The 21,009-nt window shown below is 37.0% G+C and overlaps 1 protein-coding gene across 2 annotated transcripts in view; it reads right to left on the bottom strand.

Annotated features, from left to right (window-relative positions):
- The window catches only part of PPME1 (protein phosphatase methylesterase 1), an 88,792-nt gene that overhangs the window by 32,169 nt on the left and 35,614 nt on the right, over window positions 1-21,009 (bottom strand). For both annotated transcript variants that reach the window (XM_047879436.1, XM_047879437.1), the window contains 2 exons: window positions 1,442-1,499; window positions 926-977 (listed from right to left, as the gene is read on the bottom strand). In XM_047879436.1, the coding sequence (XP_047735392.1) occupies window positions 926-977; window positions 1,442-1,499 (110 nt within the window). The remainder of the gene's footprint in view (window positions 1-925; window positions 978-1,441; window positions 1,500-21,009) is intronic.

Raw genomic sequence — 21,009 nt, forward strand, 5'->3', positions numbered from 1 at the left:
CTGTTTACAATATAGGTCAGTGGTTCCCAAACACCAGTCACAGGACTGGCTGCATTAGATTTCTTTACAGAGCTTTATCAAAATATAAATAAATGCCCAGATCCCCCGGTAGAAGCACTAATTCAGTAGGTCTGGGGTAAGGTCATATCATCTGTATTTCAATCACTTATTAGGTAAATCTGATGAGTGACCATGTTTGAGGCTACTGTACATACTATAGTCCTCTTGTACTTTGAGGCCCAGGGTATCACTAATTCTTCCTTTTAAAAAAATTTTTTAGTGTGTTTTACTTTTGAGAGAGAGAGCAAGGGAGCACAAGCAGGGGAGGGGCAAAGAGAGAGGGAGACACAGAATTCAAAGGAGGCTCCAGGCCCTGGGCCGTCAGCACAGAGCCCAACACGGAGCTTGAACTCATGAACTGTGAGATCATGATCTGAATTGAAGTTGGACTCTCAACTGACTGAGCCATCCAGGTGCCCCTCATTAATTCTTTAATATCTTGTTCTTGTGTCTCTAGGAAGTTGGATAAAGAACGTGGGCAGGAAACCTTAAGAACATCTTACATGGCAGGGTCTTTTGTATACAACCCCCTTTTCAAGCGTAAGTTCCCAATAGATATCCAGATTCTATTCAACTCTGTCAACAGAAGAAAACTTTGCAAAAGACAACAGAAACTAAACTGTGCCTCAAAGAATTTTCAAGTGCTTTATGTGATGACATAATGCTGAATATATCAAGAAAGATGGAGGTTTCTTTCAGGATTAAATACTAAGGAGACACCAAATACAGGGGAAAAACAACAGAAATAAAATTTTATCTATGCTAATTATTGTACAACAGTCTCACTAGGAGAGTAAATAGTTACACTACTATTTATAATAGTAATGGAAGCTAGGTGATGTATAAACAATATTACATTACTTACTTTGCCATTGTTTCTGCAGACAGGTCTTCAGAATTCTTGACTTTTGTTTCACCTAAAAAGAAAATATTTAAAAAAATAAAATTCCCAAAAATACAAATTATAAAAGCAACGGTATTCTCTTTTAAAAATCTCACTTTTGGGAATGAAATGCAGACTTTATGGTTGTGTATGATGGGCTCAGCAAGGATTTTCTATGTTAAAGATGCATCTTGATAATTGGGCACCCTAAGGAAGATGTAACTCCAGTAGCCTAGCAAAGATTTATTTACATTCCTTATACATCATCAGCATCAGAATTTGGTTACATTAAAGGACATTTTCATAGCTAAACAATAACATATATGTGTATTTATAAAATATCTTTTGTAAAAGCTGGAAACTAAGACTTCCCTCAAAGAGCCCAAATGGAATGGACCAGGTTATTCTGTGGCCATATTGAAACTTGTAATAGTTAACAGTATTCAAAGGGGTTGGCAAATTTATCAGAGTTAGTGACTAATTATGTACATCACTCACCATGACCTCGCAGATCTAAAGCCACAATTCTACACTGAACCCTACTAATGATCGCCGCCTAGGAAGAAAAGAAAATCTGGTTTAGTAAACTTTCCCCATTACCAATGATAACTGTTGAACGAATACCTATCAGAATTCAAGAATCTCAAGATAATCAAAGGAAGACTTTCCTTTTTTTTTCTCATTTGAGTATAGTTGGTGTATAATGATACATTAGTTTTAGGTATATAACATAGTGATTTGACAAGTTTATACATTAACTTATGCTCACCAAATACAAGCACTATTACAGTATCAGTGACTGTATGCTGTGCCTTTTATTTCTGTTACTTATTCATTCCATAGCTGGAAGCCTATATCTCCCCCTTCCCTATACCTATTTAGTCCATCCCTCGACCGCTTCCCCTCTCAAACCATCAGTTTGTTCTCTGTATTTATAGCTCTGACTCTGCTTTGTTTCTTCTTTTTGTTTTTAGATTCCACATACAAGTGAAATCATATGGTATTTGTCTTTCTCAGACTTATTTCACTTAGCATAATACCCTCTAGGTTTATCCATGTTGTTGTAAATGTCACAATCTCATTCTTTTTTATGGCTGTGTAATATTCCATTCTTTAACCATTTGTCTTTAACCATTTGTCTAGCAACAGACACTGAGGTTGCTTCTATATGTTGGCTATTGTAAATAATGCTGCAATAAACACAAGGGTGCATATATCTTTTCAAATTAGTGTTGGGTAGTCCACTACCCAGTAGTGGAATTATTGGATCATATGGCATTCTTTTTTTTTTTTTTTTATTTGAGAGAGTGAGAGAACACGGGCAGGGAGAGGGGCAGAGAGAAACGGGGAGGGGGGGGAAAGAGGGAATCTTAAGCAGGTTCCACACTTAGTGCAAAGCCCAACATGGGACTCGATACCATGACCCTGAGATCATGACCTGAGCCAAATTGGAAATACAAAACTTTTCAATTTTAAGTAAAACTAAAAAACTGACGATTCTCTTCGTTTTTGTACATACTTTGGTTCTATCCCCTTTTTTTTAAATTTTCTTTTTTTTAATTTACATCCAAGTTAGTTAGCATATAGTGTAACAATGATTTCAGGAGTAGATTCCTTAATGCCCCTTACCCATTTAGCCCATCGCGTCTCCCACAACCCCTCCAGTAACCGTCTGTTTGTTCTCCATATTTAGGAGTTTCTTCTGTTTTGCCCCCCTCCCTGTTTTTATATTGTTTTTGCTTCCCTTCCCTTACGTTCATCTGTTGTGTGTCTTAAGTCCTCATATGAGTGAAGTCATATGATATTTGTCTTTCTCTGACTAATTTCGCTTAGCATAAAACCCTCTAGTTGCATCCACATAGTTGCAAATGGCAAGATTTCATTCTTTTTGATTGCTGAGTAATACTCCACACATCTTCTTTATCCATTCCTCTATCAATGGACATTTGGGCTCTTTCCATACTTTGGCTATTGTTGATAGTGCTGCTATAAACATTGGGGTGCATGTGTCCCTTCGAAACAGCACACCTGTATCCCTTGGATAAATACCTAGTAGTGCAATTGCTGAGTCGTAGGGTAGTTCTATTTTCAATTTTTTGAGGAACTCCGTACGGTTTTCCAGAGTGGCTGCACCAGTTTGCATTCCCACCAGCAGTGTAAAAGAGATCCTCCTTGTCCGCATCCTCACCAATATCTGTTGTTGCCTGAGTTGTTAATGTTAGCCATTCTGACAGGTGTGAGGTGGTATCTCATTGTGGTTTTGATTTGTATTTCCCTGATGCTGAGGGATGCTGAGCATTTTTTCATGTGGTGGTTGGCCATCTAGATGTCTTCTTCAGAGAAGTGTCTATTCATGTCTTTTGCCCATTTCTTGACTGGATTATTTGTTTTTTGGGTGTTGAGTTTGGTAAATTCTTTATAAATTTTTGATACTCGCCCTTTATCTGATATGTCATTTGCAAATATCTTCTCCCATTCTGTCGGTTGCCTTTTAGTTTTGCTGATTGTTTCCTTCCTGTGCAGAAGCTTTTTATCTTGATGAGGTCTCAATAGTTCATTTTTGCTTTTGTTTCCCTTGCCTCCAGAGACATGTTGAGTAAGAAGTTGCTGCGGCCAATATCAAAGAGGTTTTTTTTAATATATTAAATATAATTTATTGTCAAATTGGTTTCCAAACAACACACAGTGCTCATCCCAACAGGTGCCCTCCTCAATGTCCATCACCCACTTTCCCCTCTCCCCCACCTCCCATCAACCCTCAGTTTGTTCTCAGTATTTAAGAGTCTCTTATGGTTTGCCTCCCTCCCTCTCTGTAACCTTTTTTCCCCCCTTCCCCTCCCCCATGGTCTTCTGTTAAGTTTCTCAGGATCCACACAGGAGTGAAAACATATGGTATCTGTCTTTCTCTGTATGACTTATTTCACTTATCATAATACTGTCCAGTTCCATCCATGTTGCTACAAATGGCCAGATTTCATTCTTTCTCATTGCCAAGTAGTATTCCATTGTATATATAAACCACATCTTCTTTATCCATTTGTCAGTTGGTGGACATTTAGGCTCTTTCCATAATTTGGCTATTGTTGAAAGTGCTGCTATAAACACTGGGGTACAAGTGCCCCTAATGCATCAGCACTCCTGTATTCCTTGGGTAAATTCCTAGCAGTGCTATTGCTGGGTCATAGGGTAGATCTATTTTTAATTTTTTGAGGAACCTCCACACTTTTCCAGAGTGGCTACACCAGTTTGCATTCCCACCAACAATGCAAGAGGGTTTCCGTTTCTCCACATCCTCTCCAGCATCTATAGTCTCCTGATTTGTTCATTTTAGCCACTCTGACCAGCATGAGGTGGTATCTGAGTGTGGTTTTGATTTTTATTTCCCTGATGAGAAGTGACATTGAGCATCTTTGCATGTGCCTGTTGGTCATCTGGATGTCTTCTTTAGAAAAGTGTCTATTCATGTTTTCTGCCTATTTCTTCACTGGACTGTTTTTCAGGTGTGGAGTTTGGTGAGTTCTTTATAGATTTTGGACACTAGCCTTTTATCAGATATGTCATTTGCAAATATCTTTTCCCATTCCATCAGTTGCCTTTTAGTTTTGTTGACTGTTTCCTTTGCAGTGCAGAAGCTTTTTATCTTGATGAGGTCTCAATAATTTTTGCTTTTAATTCCCTTGCCCTTGGAGATGTGTCGAGTAAGAAATTGCTGTGGCTGAGGTCAGAGAGGTTTTTTTCCTGCTTTCTCCTCTAGGGTTTTGATGATTTCCTGTCTCACATTCAGGTCCTTCATCCATTTTGAGTTTATTTTTATGCATGGCATAAAAAAGTGGTCTAATTTCATTCTTCCACATGTCGCTGTCCAGTTTTCCCAGCACCACTTGCTGAAGAGACTGTCTTTATTCCATTGGATATTCTTTCCTGCTTTATCAAAGATTAGTTGGCTATATGCTTATAGGTCCATTTCTGGGTTCTCTATTCTGTTCCACTGATCTGAGTGTCTGTTTTTGTGCCATCTATCCCGACTTTAAAATATGACTCTCTTCACCTAAGTCCCTCTTTAAGTCCTAACTCTTCCTCACTTTTCATGAAACACATAGTAAACACCTCAAAACGATGAACCTCTGAGTTCTACTATTACCTATGATTCTCATCCATATTCGTTGGCTATCTTTTCCCTACTCTAGAAGGAAAATTCTCTAGATAAGGACCATGAGTAAGTATGCATCTTGGCTCAGGATATCACACAAATGTGACATTTAGATCATGAAATAACCCTGAAAGCAGTACAAATCATGAAATCTACCAAATATTCTCTTAAGATAGATACAACATGGGGTGCCTGGGTGGCTCAGTCGGTTAGGCATCTAACTTCAGCTCAGGTCATGATCTCTCAGTTCACAAGTTCGAGCCCATGTTGGGCTCTGTGCTGACAGCTCAGAGCCCAGAGCCTGCTTCAGATTCTGTATCTCCCCCTCTCCCTGCCCCTTCCCTTCTCACACTCTGTCTCTGTCTTCTCCCAGAATAAATAAACATCAAGAAAAATTTAAAAAATAGATACAGTAGTATACACAACCTTGTACCACAGTTAAATAAAAATATATTGAAAAAAATCGTATCATGAGGAGGTACAATTTTTGAAGTTTAAGCAAACCTGGAATAATTGGAGAGCTTCTTCCTCAAATAAACTAGATTCTTTGACAATACATCATAACTAGTGTTAGTAAATGTCATCAACATTTTTTACCTTTTGGGAATATAATGGGTCTAGCCTAACCCTCACATTTTATAAGTGAGGAAACGGAGGCCAAGAGAAAGGAAATTATTTGCTCAGGGTAATAAAACAGATTAGTAGTAAAAACAGAACTAGAATCAAAGTAAGTTACAAATACAGTCAATGTGTAACACAAAACAAGTCAAATTTCTTAAGTCACCTTCCCCCTCATTTTATTTCTAAGTGATTACATATATCAGCTTGAATATAGTCTCATTATAAAAGTGTTGAAAATATAGAAAAGTAATAAGAAAGAGAGGAGATAAATCTCTTTGATGTAGCCCTCTGTCATCTTGGTAAAGATGGCTTTTTTTCTTCAGATTTATCGAGATATTACTGACATATTACATGTAAGTTTAAGTTGTACAATGTGATGATTTGATAAATGTGTATACTGCAAAATGATCATCACAATAAGGTTAGTTAAGATTTCTATCCCCCCACATGATTACCATTTACTCTTATGTGTGGTGAGAACATTTAAGATAGACTCTCTTAACTTTCAAGTATATAATAGAGAATAAGCAATTAACAGTATATACATACCACACAGTATGTAATGTAGTATATTAGATCCTGAGAACTTAATCTTATAGCCAAGAGCTTATACTCTTTGACAAATATCTCCCAATTTCCCCCACCTTGCACCCCTTGACAACTAATATTAATATCTATTACTATAAATCTGACTTTTTTAGATTCTGCATACAAGTAAGAACATGAAGTATTATTAGTCTTTCTCTTATTTCACCTAGCATAATATAAAGCCTTCAAGGTTCTCCATGTTGTTACAAAAGGCAGGATTTCCTTTTTTTTATGGCTGAATAATATTCGTGTGTATCAGTTTCTTTATCTATTTATGTTGAATGTTTAGGTTGTTTCCATATCTTGCTTATTGTCAGTAATACTACAAACATGGGGTACACATACCTCTCTGAAAGTGTTTTTTTCACTTCCTGTAGATATACATCCAGAAGTGGGATTGCTGGCTCACATGGTAATTCTATTTTTAATGTTTTGAGGAATTCTATACTGTTTTCCATAGTGACTGTACCAATTTATATTCCCACCAACAGCGCACAAGTGTTCCCTTTTGTCTACAGCCTTGCCAACGCTTGTCTCTTGTCTTTTTGATAACAGCCATTCCAACAGTTGTGAGGTGGTATCTCATTGTGGTTTTGATTTGTATTTTCCTGATTAGTGATGCTGAACATATTTTCATGTACCTGTTGGCCATTTGCATGTCTTCTTTGGAAATATGTCTATTCTTTTGCCCATTTTTGTTTAAAAAAATTTTTTTTTAATGTTTATTTTTGAGTAAGAGAGAGAGAGAGAGAGAGCATGAGCAGGGGAAGGGCAGAGAGAGAGGAAGACACAGAATGTGAAGCAGGCTCTAGGCTCAGAGCTGTCAGCACACAGTCCCCAGTGCGGCTTGAACTCATGGGCCGTGAGTTTAACTTACCTAGCCAAAGTCGAACGTTTAACCAACTGATCCACCCAGGCGCTCCAGTCTTTTGCCCATTTTTCAACTGGATTTTTTTTTTTTTTTTTTTTTTTTTTTTGCTATTGCGTTGTATGGATTCCTTACACATTTTGGATATTAACCACTTATCACATAGACGGTTTGCAAAAATTTTCTCCCATTCCATAGGTTGCCTTTTCATTTTGATGATAGTTTGATGTAGTCCCACTTGTTTCTTTATGCTTTTGTTGCTTGTACTTTTAGTGTTATACCCAAAAAATCATTGCCAAGACCAATGTTTAGGGGTTTTTTTTCTTATATATTCTTTTAGTAGTTTTACAGGTTCAGGTCTCACATTTAAATCTTGAATTCATTTCAAGTTAATTTTTGTGAGTGAAGTGAGACAGAGGTCCAATTTCATTTTGTATGTGTTTATCCAGTTTTACCAATACTATTTACTGAAAAGATTATCCTTTCTCCATGGAGTCTTCTTGGCTTCCTTGTCAAATATTAGTTAACTGTATATGCATGGCTTTATTCCTGAGGTCTTCATTCTGTCCCATTGGCCTAAGTGTCTATTTTTATGCCAGTGCCATACTGTTTTGATTACTATAGCTTTGTAATAAAATTTAAAATCAGGAATTGTGATGGCTTCTTCTCAGGATTGTTTTGGCTATTCAATACTTTTGTTGTTCCACTCCAATTTTAGGACTTTTTCTTTTTCCATGGAAAATGTCATTGAAATTTTGACACGTATTGCATTGAATCTGTAGACGGCTTTGGGTAATATGGACATTTTAACAATATTAATTCTTCTGATCCATGAATATGGGGTACCTTTCCATTTATTTGTCTTCTTCAATTTCTTTCATCAATGTCTTATAATTTTCAGTGCACAGATATTTCACCACCTTGGTTAAATTTATTCCTAAGTGTTTTATTTATTTGCTATTATAGGTGGGACCATTTTATTTAGTTCTTTTTCAGATAGTTCACTGTTAGTATATTAAATCACATTTTAAAAATCAGCCAGAGGGGCACCTGGCTAGCTTAGTCATAGAAACGTGCAACTCTTGATTTCAGGGTTGTGAGTTCAAGCCATACATTGGGTGTAGAGATTATTTAAGTAAATAAAATTGTTAATAATCACCTAGAGGGGGGTCTGGGTGGCTCAGTCGATTAAGCGTCCAACTTTGGCTCATGTCATGATCTTATGGTTCATGAGTTCAAGTCCTATATCAGGCTCTGTGCTAACAGCTCATAGCCTGGAGCCTGCTTCAGATTCTGTCTCCGTCTTTCTCTGCTCCTCCCACACTCGTGCCCTCGCTCTCAAATATAAATAGACATTTAAAATTAAAAAAAAAATCACCTAGAAAATGAATTCTGTTTCTACTTCCATTACTCTAATGAATGAAAAATGGATAGGGGTGTCTGGGTGGCTCAGTCGGTTAAGCATCCAACACATGGTTTCAGCTCAGGTTTCGTGAGTTAGTGGGTTCAAGCCCCACATCAGGCTCTGTGCTGACACTGCGGAGTCTGCTTGGGATTCTCGTTCTCCCTCTCTTTCTGCCTCTCCCCAACTCATGCTGTCTCTCAAATAAACTTAAAAAATTTTTTTAGAAAAGAAAAATGAGTAACTTTAAAAGAGAATAATGGACTGAAATTCTACTGTACTTTGCTATTTGTTCTTGAAAACTAATTTACTAGAGTTATTTAACAAATTATGGTGGCAGTAAAGTCTTCAATGCCAAAAAAAAAAAATCTGTATTTTGGAAATAAAATTAAGTGGCAAAGATTGTGTCAAGTTTGCTTTACTGCTCTATATTAAAAAAAAAAGATAACAACAAAATATGCATTTGAAGGAAGTAACTGTCAATTCCAATTTTAACTTAAAAGCAATAATTTATAATCTTATGTGCCTGTCAGAAAACACTGACAATGTTATAAAATTGATTTTTCCATTCACTTATTTAACAAATCTTTCTATAGCTTATAAAAATCTGGCACCAATTGCATAATGGGGTTGCGGTATGAAAAAGACAGGCAATGTTCCTGTTCTCATGACATGTATATCCTAGTGTGGCAAATTAAGAATAGGAAACAATAAAAGAACAAAGTAAATTCAACACGTTTCATAAGTAATGAAAAAGTGTCAGAGCACATCCATAATAGTCATTCCAGATCTTGTCTCAAATGGTACAACTTTCCCACTTTTGGAATGTTTCAATGAAATGCAGCTATTTAAGAACTAGACTTATCTGACCACTCTTCTTTTCTTTTTTATTTTAGTGTAGTTGATTTATAATGTCACATCAGATTCAGGTATACACCTTAGTGATTTGACAAGTTTATATATTATGCTATGTTCATAAGTATAGCCACCATCTGTCCCATTACAACAATATCATTGACTGCTGACCTTATGCTATGCTTTTTATTCCTGTGACCTACTCATCCCATAACTGGAGACCTGTATCTCCCTCTCCCCTTCACCCATTTTGCCCAGTGTCCCCCTTTCCCTCTGGTAACCAACAGTTTATTCTTGGTACTTATAGTTCTGATTCTGCTTTTTACTTATTCATTTTTTGGCCTCAATTTGTGAGTGGTATCATATGGTATTTACCTTTCTCAGTCTGATTTAATTCACTTAGCATAACACCTTCAAGGTCCATCCATGTTGCCTGAAATGGCAGATCTCATCCTTCCTTATGGTTGTGTAATATTCCTTTGTATACCACATTTTCCTTATCCATTCATCTACTGATGGACTCTTAGGTTGCTTCCATGTCTTGGCTACTGTAAATAATACTGCAATAAACATAAGGAGTGCATGTATCTTTTGAACCAGTGTTTTTGTTTTCCCTAGGTAAATACTTAATAGTGGAATTCTTGGATCATGTTATTTTTGTTTTTAATTTTTTGAGGAACCTCAATACTGCTTTCCACAGTAGCTATACCAATTTACATTCTCACCAACAGTGCCTGAGGGTTCCTTTTCTCCACATCCTAACACTCCTTGTTTCTTGTCTTCTTGATTTTAGTGACTGCAACAGGTGTGAGGTGATACCCCATAGTGGTTTAGATTTGCATCTTCCTGATCATTGGTGATGTTCAGTATCTTTTCATGTGTCTATTGGCCATCTGTATGTCTTCATTAGAAAAATGCCTATTCAGGTCTTCTGCCCATTTTTTAATTGGACTGTTTTTTGGTCAAGTTATAGGAATTCTTTATATATTTTTGGATATTAAACCTTTATTAGATATATCATTTGCAAATATCTTCTATTCAGTAGGAGACAACCATCCTTTTGTTTTGTTGATGGTTTCCTTTGCTTTCCAAAAGCTTTTTTTATTTTGATGTAGTTCTAATAGTTTATTTTTGCTTTTGTTTCCCTTGACGTAGGAAACTTACCTAAAAAATGTTCAGGGACACCTGGGTGGTTCAGTTGGTTAAGCATCTGACTCCTGATTTCAGATCAGGTCATGATCTCACAGTCATGAGATTGTGCCCTGCATTGGGCTCTGAGCTGAGCATGGAGCCTGCTTAGGATTCTCTTTCTCCCTCTGCTCCTCCCCACCTCAAAAATATGTTATGACTGAGGTCAGAGAAATTACTGCCTGTGTTCTCTTCTAGGATTATTTATGGTTTCGGGTCTCACATTTAGGTCTTTAACCCATTTTGAGATTATTTTTATGTGTGGTGCCAGAAAATAGTCCAGTTTTCCCAGCACCATTTATGAAAAGACTCTTTCCCCTATTGTATATTCTTTCCCACATTATCATAGATTGACCGTCTATAAGACATTCACATATATATATATATGAGGTTTATTTGTGGGGTCTCTATCTTGTTCCATTGACCTATGTGTCTTTTTTTTTTTTTTTTTGAGAGAGAGAGAGAGAGTGAGAGCAAGTGGGGAGGGGTAGAGGGGGAGAAAGAATCCCAAGCAGGCTCCATGCCAGTGCAGAGCCCAACATAGGGCTCAATCTCACAACCGTAAGATCATGACCTGAGCCAGCATCAGGAGTCCAGCGCTTAACCAACTGAGCCACCCAGGCGCCACTCTATGTGCCACTCTATGTGCCAGTATCATACTGTTTTGACTACTACAGCTTTGTAGCACATCTTGAAATCTGTAATTGTGATACCTTTCCCAGGATTTCTTTGGCTATTTGGTGTCTTCTGGAGACCCATACAAGTTTTAGTATTATTGTTCTAGTTTTGTGAAAAATGCTGCTGGTATTTTGATAGTGACTGCACTGAATCTGTAGATTGCTTTGGGTAATAAGGATATTTTGACAATATTAATTGTTCCAATCCATAAGCAGGGAGTATCTTTCCATTTGTGTCATCTTCAATTTCTCTCACTAGTGTTTTATATTTTTCAGAGTACAGGTCTTTCACCTCTTTGGTTAAGTTTATTTTATTCTTTTTGGTATTAACTGTAAATAGTATTTTTAAAGTCTCTTTTTGTAACTTCACTGTTAGTGAATAGAAATGCTACCGATTTCTGGGTATTTTGTATCTTGCCACTTTACTGAATTCATTTATTACTTCTAGTAGTTTTTAGTGGAATTTTTAGAGTTTTCTATATATATAGTATGTCATCTGTAAACAGTGACAATTTAACTTCTTTACGAATATGGATGCCTCTTATTTTTCTTGCAGGATTGCTGTGGCTAGGACTTCTACTATGTTGAATAAAAATGGTTACAGTGGAATCTTTGTCTTGTTACTGATCTTAGAGAGAAAGCTTTCAGTTTTTCATTACTGAATATGATGTTAGCTGTGGGTTTTCCATATATGGTCTTTATTATGTTGAGGTATGTTCCCTCTAACCCCATTTTGTTGAGTTTTTATCATGAATAGATGTTAGTCTTGTTAAATGCTTTCTCTGCATCTATTAAGATGGTCATGATTTTTATTCTTCGTTTTGTTGATGTGGTATATGATGTTGACTGATTTGTGAATACTGAACCATCCCTGCATCCCAGGGATAAGTCCCACCTGATTGTGCTGAATGATCCTTTTAATTTATTGCTATATGCTGTAAGCTTGTATTTTTTTAAGGACTTTTGCATCTATGTTCATCACGGCTATTGGTCCACAGGCTTTTTTTTTTTGTAGTGTCTTTGTCTGATTTTTGTATCAGGACAATGCTGGCCTTGTAGAATATATTTGGAAGCTTTCCTTCCTCTTCTATTTTTTGGAATTCTTTGAGGAGAATGGGTATTAACTCTTCTTTGAATGTCTGGTGGAATTCACTTGTGAATCCAATTGGTCCTGGACTTTTATTTTCTGGTAGTTTTTAGATTACTGATTCAATTTCATTTCTTCTTTTTTTTTAAAGTTTATTTATTTATTGAGAGAAAGCAAGAGTGTGCTCAAGCGGGAGAGAGGCAGAGAGAGAGGGAGAGAGAATCCCAAGCAGGCCCCCTGCTGTCAACACTGAGCATGAGGCAGGGGTTCAAACCCATGAACTGTGAGATCATGACCTGAGCCAAAATTAGAGTCAGACACTCAACCGAGCCACCCAGGTGTCCCTCAATTTCATTTCTTGTAATTGGTCTATTCAGGTTTTCTATTTCTTCCTGGTCCAGTTTTGGAAGACTGTATGTTTCTAGAAATGTATCCATTTCTTCTAGGTTGTCCAGTTTGTCGGCATATGATTTTTCATAGTATTTTCTTATAGTCCTTTGTATTTCTGTGGTATCAGTTGTTACTTCTCTGATTGCTGATTTTACCTATTTGGGTCCTATTTTTTCTTGATGAGTCTGGTTAAGAGTCTGTCAATTTTTGTTATCTTTTCAAAGTACCAGCTCTTGGTTTGATTTTTTTTCTATTCTTTTAGTCTCTAGGTCTTTTATTTCTGCTTTGATCTTTATTATTTTCTTTCTTCTACTCACCTTGGGCTTTGCTCTTTTTTCTAGTTCCTTCAGGTGAGGATTAGATTGTTTGAGCTTTTTTCTTGTTTCTTGAGATAGGCCTGTATTGCTATATACTTCTCTCTTAGAACTACTTTTGCTGGGGCATCTGGGTGGCTCAGCCAGTTAAGCATCTGACTTTGGCTCAGTCATGATGTCATGGTTTGTGGATTTGAGCTGTGCTGACAGCTCAGAGCCTGGAGCCTGCTTCGGATTCTGTATCTCCCTCTCTCTCTGCTCTTCCCCAAGTCGTATTCTGTCTCTCTCTCTCTCAAAAATAAACATTGGGGCACCTGGGTGGCTCAGTCAGTTGGGCATCCGACTTCAGCTCAGGTCATGATCTCATGGTCTGTGGGTTTTATGGCTTTTACTTCTTGTGGTTAACTTTAAAAAGCCCTGCCCCAACATCATATACATTCTTAAGGTTTGTTTTTTTTTAATTTGGTAGTTAAATCCATTTGGATTGTTATTTTTATGGTATATTAACTTGTGTTTTATACATGGGTTTATTTCTTGATTCTTTCTGCCGATACCACACTATTGATAGTTTTAGAGTATGTTTTCATATCTGAGAGGGCAAGTCCCTTCACACTTTTTCAAAATTATCTTGGTCATTATCGGGCATTTATTTTTCTGTGTGTATTTTAGAGTTTGTTGATAAAGTCTCATGAAAAACCCAAGTGACATTTTAACAAGTTTGTCAGAACATACAGGAACATGATTCTGTGAAGTTTAATGTTTTCTCAATAAATATCTTATGCAATTTTTTTTTAAGTAAGGCTTATTCCCAGATTTTATAGTTTTGTTGCTTTCATGAATAGGATCATTTTTCCTGTGATATTTCCCAACTTAGAAAAGGCAGATTTTAAGATACTGACCTTGTAAACTAAGGCTTAACTAGTTTTTCAGTTGATTTTCCTTGATATTCTAGAAAGACAATAATATTTGTAGGTAATGACAATTCTCATTCTTTTAAAGTCTTTAAAACTCATTTTTCTTCCTAGTTTTATTGTTTAGCCAGAACCTCCAGTATAATGTTGGAAAAATTACCCCTATCTTGTCCCTGACTTTAAAGGAAAGTGTCTAATATTTCACCACTAAGTATATTTATATAATTTTTTGGTATATAAATTCAATAAAGTTAAGGAGGTTATTCACTTATGGATAAAGAAGATGTGGTATATATACACAATGGAGTATTATTTGGCAATCAAAAAGAATGAAATCTTGCCATGTGCAACTACATGGATGCAACTAGAGGTTATCATGCTAAGCGAAATTAGTCAGAGAAAGACAAATATCATATGACTTCACTCATATGAGGACTTTAAGATGCAAAACAGATGAACATAAGGGAAGGGAAGCAAAAATAATATAAGAACAGGGAAGGGGACAAAACATAAGAGACTCTTAAATATGGAGAACAAACAGAGGGTTACTGGAGGGGTTGTGGGAGGGGGTTGGGCTAAATGGGTAAGGAGCATTAAGGAATCTACTCCTGAAATCATTGTTGCACTATATGCTAACCTGGATGTAAATTAAAAAAAATAAATTAAATTAAAAAACAAAAAAAGAAGTTATTCACTTATTCCCAGGTGCCAGAAGTTTGCAACCTAAGTGGGTATTGTATTTGATCAAGTCCTGTTTTGGGTATCAAGTTAAGTAAGAGATTAATTACACTGATAGATGTTCGTTGTTTTTTTTTTTTTTAATGTTTATTTATTTTTTTTTAATTTTTTTTTTCAACGTTTATTTATTTTTGGGACAGAGAGAGACAGAGCATGAACGGGGGAGGGGCAGAGAGAGAGGGAGACACAGAGTCGGAAACAGGCTCCAGGCTCTGAGCCATCAGCCCAGAGCCTGATGCGGGGCTCGAACTCACGGACCGCGAGATCGTGACCTGAGCTGAAGTCGGACGCTCAACCGACTGCGCCACCCAGGCGCCCCAATGTTTATTTATTTTGAAAGAGAAAGAGGAAGACAGAATGAGTGGGAGGGGCAAAGAGAAGGAGAGGGAGAGGGAGGGGGGGGAAGGGGGGGAGAGAGAGAGAGAGAGAGAGAGAGAGAGAATATGAATCCCAGGCAGGCTCCACACTGTCAGCACAGAGCCTGACGTGGGGCTCAATCTCACGAACTGACCATGACCTGAGCTGAAATCAAGAGTTGGACACTTAACTGACTGAGTCACCCAAGCACCCTTATACTGATAGATTTTCTAATCTATTTATTATTTTACTATACTACTGGATTCAATCTGCTGTTATTTAGGATTCTGCATCTATTTGATAATTGAAATTGAAACTGGCTCATAGTTTTCCTGCATTTTTGTGGCCTAGTTTTAGTATTAGACTGATGCTACATTCATAAATACATTGGGCTGCTTAAAACAGTACCAGTCTAAGTAGTGTTTTTACATGGTGAAAAAAATTAATTGAACTTTCTCCTTTTGGGGAGAAATTAACATTTCACAAGATAGCAAATATTTAGAATTGTGTAATACAAGAATAGTCTTTTAACTAGTCTGCCTCAGTTTGTGTCTCTGGCCCAATCCATTAGCTATAGTAGTATCTTGACTAACACCCTTCAATAACTTATTGCCTATAACTGTGACACTCAATTAGAAGTAGGTAGAGGTATATCAAAATACTCAACTTCCCAGAACTTCCCCGTCTGGATATGTTTGTGATTATTTCAAACTAAACATACTTTACATACCCCTTGCCAATTTTGACATCCTAAGATATACTTATGGATGGGGGAAGTATTTAAAAACAGGTCTCTACTATTACCCTGAACTAAAGGATAAGGTGTACTTCCTGATACAAAAGGTCCTCCCATAATTTTTCCCTGTTATCTCTAGGCACCTCTTTCCCTGCTCACTATCCTCATACTCTGTACTCAAGCTACTGATAATTTCCAAAACACACTTCATTGTTACAGTTTTCACTGCTTTTACATTTCTCTCTCCTTGGAATGCTTTCTTTATAATCCAACTTCTATTCAGTCTTCAAAATCTAGTTCAGATGTCTTCTCTCTTATGAAACTTTCCTTATAGTCCCCTCAATCATCAGCAGAGTTAATAATTTCCTCCTCTGGTACTTTTTTTTTTTTAATTTTTTTTCAACGTTTTTTATTTATTTTTGGGACAGAGAGAGACAGAGCATGAACGGGGGAGGGGCAGAGAGAGAGGGAGACACAGAATCGGAAGCAGGCTCCAGACTCCGAGCCATCAGCCCAGAGCCTGATGCGGGGCTCGAACTCACGGACCGCGAGATCGTGACCTGGCTGAAGTCGGACGCTTAACCGACTGCGCCACCCAGGCGCCCCTCCTCTGGTACTTTTGTATCTTGTACAGAGATGCTGTAAATTTGTCTAAAACTGAGTGCTTGAGTCAAACACTTTATCAAGAGGCTCACTCACATCTTTTATTTATTCTCACAATTTCCCTATTGACTTAGGTGTTATTATACACATTTACAGACTGAGAAACAAAAGCCTGACAGATTAAGTTGTTTTGAAATTCAAACCCCAATCTGTTTGAGATGAAAGCTTCTTAATTTTTTTGCTGTGTTATTTGTTTACATGTGCCATCTTCATTTTTCCTATCTTCCCCATTAGACTTAAAACATCATATGAACAAGAGGATAGGATGTGTTTAATTCTCTACTGTATCCATACCACCTAACATTATGCCTGGTACAAAGTAGGCATTTAACAAGTTATTTCCTGATTGGTTGATCTTATTAAAGAGTGAACTCTCATATTTTTCTTTTTTTTAAAGTTTGAGAGAGAAAAAGAGCATGTGTGCATACACGGATGAGGGAGGGGCACAGAGAGAAAGAGAGAGAGAGAGAGAGAGAGAGAGAGAGAGAGACAGACTGAGAGAATCCCAAGTAGGCTCCACACTGTGAGCATGGAGCCTGATGTGGGACTCAATGTCATGAACTGTGAGATCATGACCTGAGCTGAGATAAAGAGTTGGACCCTCTAAACCACACACACCACTGACCCTGGCTTTCACCAAGCTAACCCTTACTTATTTTGTTTTTCTTATGAAGCTTATATGCACAAAAGAGCAGCATTAGAACATTTCTTATTGGGGCAGCTAGGTGGCTCGGTTGGTTAAGCATGCGACTTCAGCTCAGGTCATGATCTCACGACTTGTGGGTTCAAGCCCTGTGTTGGGCTCTGTGCTGCCAGCTCACAGCCTGAGCCTGAGCCTGATTTAGATTCCCTTTCTCTCTGCTCCTCCCCCACTCATGCTCTGTCTCTCAAAAAATAAATAAACATTAAAAAAAATTAGAATGTATTTGTTTTCTAGTGCCTTTGCCAACACTGAGAATTAGTTTTGGATAATGTTAATTTGATATCAAAAACAAATGATACCTCCTATGTTAATCATATCTGATTACTAGTGAGGATGAACTTTCTCCTGTTTGTTCTCCATGAATTGTTTCTTCATGTCCTTTGGTGTCGCATATCCTGTGTTTGGGATTCTAACCATGTTATATAAATTCCTTATGTATCAGCCATATGTAAACGGCTTACTAACATTTGACAAAATCTTTAGGATAATTACATCTTTTCTTCCTTCTCAAACAGGATACAATGTACAAAATTTAACCTTTTCTTAATTGCTCAAGACTGATGTTAACTTACTCAAGGAATAACTATTGAGCAACAACTCCCAACACAGGCCCTGTATGCTGTCATATTAAGAGTGAATGAGGCACAGTTCTGTCAAGGATCTCATGATCTAGCACCCCAAATATCAATCACAGTTGTTCCCTGTCTTCTTTTGGTTGTTAATACACTCATCCTCCTGCTATGCTAGTGCCTTTTTGTTTCTATTTTACTACCTTATTTTACCAATTATCATCTGGGTGGATGTCTGAGGGAAATTCTGCTTCTCATGATTATAAGGTACTTGGGCCTGTTCCTGCTGTTTGACATGGCTGCCTACTGGATCATGTTCTAGTGTTTACGAAAATATGACCTCTGGAGTCAAGTCAGTTGCCAGACCACTAATGTTTACATAGCCATTCTTATTTTTAAAGCACTGTCACATATAAACTCATTTAGCAGGCTGGTACACTGTCAAGAATAACAACAAAAAAGGGCAGGTAAATTTAGCCAGTAAAAGCCCAAGCCTGGGTGGCTCAGTCGGTTAAATGTCCAGACTCTTGATTTCAGTTCAGGTCATGATCTCACAGTTCATGAGATCAAGATCCATGCTGATCTGTACTGACAGCACAGAACCTGCTTGGGATTCTTTCCCTTTGCCCATCCTTCACTTGCTGCTCTGTCCCTTCTCTCTCTCGAAAGAAATAAATAAACATTAAAAAAAGAAGAAAAAAGGAACTGAGTGATAGAATACATTTAGAAGACAGTTGAAATGAAATAGATTCACTTAGAAGAACATGCCTACGGCTTTAGTAATGTATTGATATATAGTGAATTTCTGAGAGATAAGAGAACATCGTATGTAATATTTCTTAAACTCATTTAATCGCAAAAACCCTATTTCATTAATATCTCATGGGATTTGTAATCTGTAGAATACACTTTGGTAAAAGAAGAACTAGAGTATCCTCTACAATAACACGTATAATAACGTCAGCAGCTATTTATCAATCCCCTCCTCTATGCCAGGCACTTCCCACATTACTTGTTTCTACCTATGAGATAAAAATATTTATTATTGATATATGTCAACAAATCACTTATTAGAATATTTATACATGACTTTAAAATTTACAGTTTTCATATTCCATTATTTTACATAATTTTCAAGGAAACCTTGAAATGTAAGACTATTTGGAGAATAAAAGTTTACATGGCTTGCTCAATGGTTTAAGTAGCTTCTTCAAGGATATATTACCAATACTGGCAAAACTGGGACTAGAAATCACATCTTCCAATTCCTACTTCATTTTTCCTTCCCTTAGTGTCAAAAGCAATAGCTGTTTTATAGGGAATCTGTTCTAGCCCTATGCAGATCCCTCATCTCTAAGGACTCTGAACACTCAACTAGGTAACATTAGCTCTGATTTTATATTAGAGTCCTAGGGACTCTTGATATTAACAGATCAAAAGTTCAAAGAATATAGTGAGACTACTATTGGCTTACATAGGTAATTCTCATCAAAATTTTATAAAATCTTGTGACCCACTATCTACTGTCCTTGGAATAAAGCTTTTCCTATCCAAACATTACTTTTTGCCAAATTTCTTACGAGGTAGAGCCTGGAGTCAAGATCCCTAGCAAGTTTCAACTCCGTTGTATGAATGTGACACACCAATTAAGAGGGAGCTTCTTTCCCCTCTGCAGTCACACATTTCTTTCCTTCCATGTCTTGGTGACAGTGTACTAGTTTAGAGCAGAGCCAGCCAGGTCATAGTACATGAACAATTTCTGGTGGCTCTGACCACCAGAAGTACAGGGCAACTGGAGTACATTTACTACTACAGCTGCTACATTAGGAACAGGCGTGTGATGCTGTTACTTGTTCGTTCAAGAAACATTCCTTGAGCATACAATTATGTGCCAGGCATAAATAAGCCATGATCTAAACCTCCAAAAAAGCTATCTAGTTGAAGAATGTAAATGATCAAAGCAATGCTATTAAGGACTTGAAATGTGGGTAGTCCAAACTGAGATGTGTTATAAGTGCCTAAATTACACACTGATTTTCAAAGACAGTATAAAAAAATGAAGTGAAATATCTCAATAGTAATTTTTATATTGATTACCTGTTGAAATAATACTTTGGGTACAGTGAGTTAAATAAAATATATATTATTAAAAATAACTTCACCTCCTTCTTTTTAGCTATTTTATGTCCCTACTAGATTTTAAATTACATATGTGGCAAAAAAGATTACATCTATGGCTTGCATTATATTTCTATTAGACAACACAGGTGTAGGGAGATGAAAGAGCCTGGCACTTCTGGGCAAATCAAACAGCTATGTCCTAAGGTAGGAGAAAGGAAGTAGCAAATAAGATAGGAATCAGATCATTTAGTAATTTAGTAACAGATGAGTAAGTGCCTATGTTTTGAGAACTATTCCCAATAATCCTGCTGCCAGGAACAAAATGATATGTTCAGGGCCCTCCTAAACTGCATAGCCATCTAGATCCGTTATCTAGTACATCATTCCCACTTGCTCCCATTTTCTGTCCTTCAGACTTCCAGGTGGTAAGTAAAGAAATATGTACATCTGCTTGATATACACAAGAAAAGACGACAATTTCATTTTAGATGGAACGTTGCTAGTATTCTCCTCAGCAGTATCTCTCCTTGCATAGAGTTAAGCATATCAGAAAGATCTAGAACTGGTAGCATTCACACAGATATACATCCTCTACTCTGGACCAGGGTTTACTTCCCAATAGCTCACAAGTACCATTAAAATATAAAGCATTATTATAAAAAAGAAGGAAGGGGCACCTGGGCCACTTAGTTGGCCATAATTCTTGATTTCAGATCAGGTCATGATCTCACAGTTCATGAGAGGGATTCTCTGTCTCCCTGTCTCTCTGCCCATCCCCTGCTCGCTCTCTCAAAATAAACAAACATAAAAATTTTTTCTAAATAAAAATAAAAAAGGAAAATCTTCCAAATATTTATGGAACATCTCTATGTGTAAAGTACTACACTACACTCAATGAAGGAGACAAATAAAGGATAGACATTATATCTATCTAAAGTACCTGAGTAGATTATTTCTGCTTATCTATTACTTAAGTTATTTAGATACAGACCCCTACATATGATCAGGGACAAATTCCATCTCCCTTATCCTAATGCAATATATACACAACATTTTATAAAATATTTGAAGAATTCACGCACTAAGCTCATCCCAGTTAAGAACTTTAAAGAACAGGTGATCTTGTGC

This window comes from Prionailurus viverrinus, chromosome D1 (genome assembly GCF_022837055.1).
Source record: "Prionailurus viverrinus isolate Anna chromosome D1, UM_Priviv_1.0, whole genome shotgun sequence".
Lineage (NCBI taxonomy): Eukaryota > Metazoa > Chordata > Mammalia > Carnivora > Felidae > Prionailurus > Prionailurus viverrinus.